Consider the following 2245-nt stretch of genomic DNA (forward strand, 5'->3'; position numbering starts at 1 on the left):
CTGGGATGGCACTGGGATGGCATTGGGATGGCATTGGGATGGTGCCAAGATGGCACTGGGATGGCATTGGGATGGCATTGGGATGGCACTGGGATGGCACCAGGATGGCACTGAGATGGCACCAAGATGGCACTGGGATGGCACTGGGATACACAGGGGCAGCACTGGGACAGCACTAGGATGGCACCAGGACGGCACTGGGACACACACGGACAGCACTGGGATGGCACTGGGATGACAGGAGGACACACAGGCGGTCCCACTGATGCAGACTTACGCTGACGTTGAGCCTGCCCAGGTAGAAGTCCAGCAGCGCGGCGCTGAGCTCCACGGCACGCTGCCGCTCGTGCTGCTTGCTGGATTTGATCCACGGGCCCAAGTGCTGCAGTATGGGAGGGGAGGAGGGGGGGAATAACGTTATCAGAGGGTGGTGGGGTCCTCGGGTGACACAGGAAGGGGACAGTGGGTGAGACGGAACCGGCACGTACCGCGAACATGTCCTGCAGGCCATGTGGGGTCAGGCTGCGCTGCAGGAGGGTCTTCAGCAGCTCCTGGAGGGCACCGAGGGTGTCTGCAAACAGCTCCTGTGGGGTGGTTTCGGGATGTGAGATGCACCCCAGAACCAGGGGGTGGTGGGGTATCCCCAGGAGTGGGGGGGTAGAGGGGGAAAGCCCAGGAATAGGGGGTGGAGGGAATATCCTCAGGAGTGAGAGATGGAGGGGGCGCATCCAGGAGTGGGGAGAGGGTGGAGGTGGGTGCCTCCAGGAGTAGGGATGGAAGGGGTACCCCTAGGAATAGGTGATGGAGTGGGAAGAAGAGGGAGGACCCTCAGGATTGGGAGATGGAAGGGAATCCCAAGGAACAGGGTATGGAGGGAACAGCCCCAGGAGTGGGAGATGGACAGGGGACCCTCGGGAGCTGGGGATGGAGGGGGCGCTCCCAAGAGCGGGGGATGGACGGGGGAGTTGGGGATGGAGTTGAGACAGCAAGGAATGGGGGACAGAAGGGACCCCCCCTGGGGTGGGGGACAGAGGAGAAACCCCCAGGGCTGGGAGAGGACAGGGGACCCCCAGGAATAGAGAAGGGACACCCCCAGGAGTGGGAGATAGAAGGGGTGCCCTCAGGAATAGGGACGGAGAGCCTCCCAACCTCGCTGTAGGCCGCATCGCCGCCGTCCCCATCGTGGTCCCACAGTGGGTCCAGTGGGGGCAGCGCCAGGACGCCGGCCAGGCACGCGTCCATCAGCTCCGTGCGGTCGGGGTCGCTGAGCTGGGGCTCCAGGAGGCTGAGGTGGGGGTTCAGGAGTGCGGTAGGAGGGATGGAACAAAACTCTGCTGGCCCTGTCACACACTCGCGGGGTCACCGGGGTTGGAAGAGACCTCCAGGTCCAACACCAATCCATCCCCACCACGCCCACCCTTAAGGGACCTTTAAGGACCTTTCTAGGCCGATCCCATCTCCGTTGACCCTTAAGGACCCTCCCAACCCAACCATCCCGTGGCTTTATGATCTTTCAGGACCCTTCTGACCCAATCCCTTCCGAGATGACCTTTAAAGATCATCCCAACCCCACAACCATCCCGCAGCTCTAGGATCCTTACAGAACCACAGGGTTGGAAGGGACCTCAAGGACCATGAATCTCCAACCACAGGCAGGGCCTGTGATCTTTAAGGACCGTTCCAACCCAACCCAACCATGCCATGTGCCTGTGATCTTTAAGGACCCTTCCAATCCAACAATTCCACGGCCCTATCATTTGTCAGGACTCTCCCAAGCCAACCATTACATGGCGACCCTTCAGAACCCTTCCAACACAAACATCCCACAGCTCTATGACCTTCACGGACCCTCCCATCCCAACTCCTTCTATGACGACCTTTCAGGACCCTTCCAACCCAACCATCTCATGTCTCTATGATCCTTAAGAGCCCTTCCAATCAGACCCTACCCTGCCCAACCATCCCAGGTTTCTATAAGCTTCAGGACCCTCTGATCCCAGTCCAACCCAACCATCCCATGCCTCTATGACCTTCCAGGGCCTTCTGAACCCAATCCAACCCAACCATCCCATGCCTCTATGACCTTCCAGGACCCTCTGAACCCAATCCAACCCAACCATCCCATGCCTCTATGACCTTCCAGGACCCTCTGAACCCAATCCAACCCAACCATCCCATGCCTCTGTGACCTTCCAGGGCCTTCTGAACCCAATCCAACCCAACCATCCCATGCCTCTACGACCTT

General features: G+C 59.7%; 1 protein-coding gene across 1 annotated transcript; it reads right to left on the reverse strand.

Moving 5' to 3' along the window:
- Positions 1–175: 175 nt before the first annotated feature.
- LOC122192629 (maestro heat-like repeat-containing protein family member 1) lies at positions 176–1377 on the reverse strand. The gene is made up of 3 exons (XM_042893247.1): positions 1150–1377; positions 489–584; positions 176–382 (listed from the first exon to the last, which is right to left on the reverse strand). The coding sequence occupies exons 1-3, from the start codon at positions 1240–1242 to the stop codon at positions 176–178; spliced, it is 396 nt and encodes a 131-aa protein (XP_042749181.1). The 5' UTR covers positions 1243–1377.
- Positions 1378–2245: the final 868 nt, after the last annotated feature.

This window comes from Lagopus leucura, unplaced genomic scaffold (genome assembly GCF_019238085.1).
Source record: "Lagopus leucura isolate 7727_CA_CO unplaced genomic scaffold, USGS_WTPT01 34277-0_obj-0_obj, whole genome shotgun sequence".
Classification (NCBI taxonomy): domain Eukaryota; kingdom Metazoa; phylum Chordata; class Aves; order Galliformes; family Phasianidae; genus Lagopus; species Lagopus leucura.

What these genes read in the sequence shown, in the direction of transcription:
- LOC122192629 (XM_042893247.1), bottom strand. Translation starts at nt 1,242, where the DNA reads ATGGACGCGTGCCTGGCCGGCGTCCTGGCGCTGCCCCCACTGGACCCA. An exon ending in GCGATGCGGCCTACAGCGAG is followed by an intron (nt 585 to 1,149) that starts GTTGGGAGGCTC and finishes ACCACCCCACAG; the next exon opens with GAGCTGTTTGCAGACACCCT. An exon ending in GCCTGCAGGACATGTTCGCG is followed by an intron (nt 383 to 488) that starts GTACGTGCCGGT and finishes CCCATACTGCAG; the next exon opens with CACTTGGGCCCGTGGATCAA.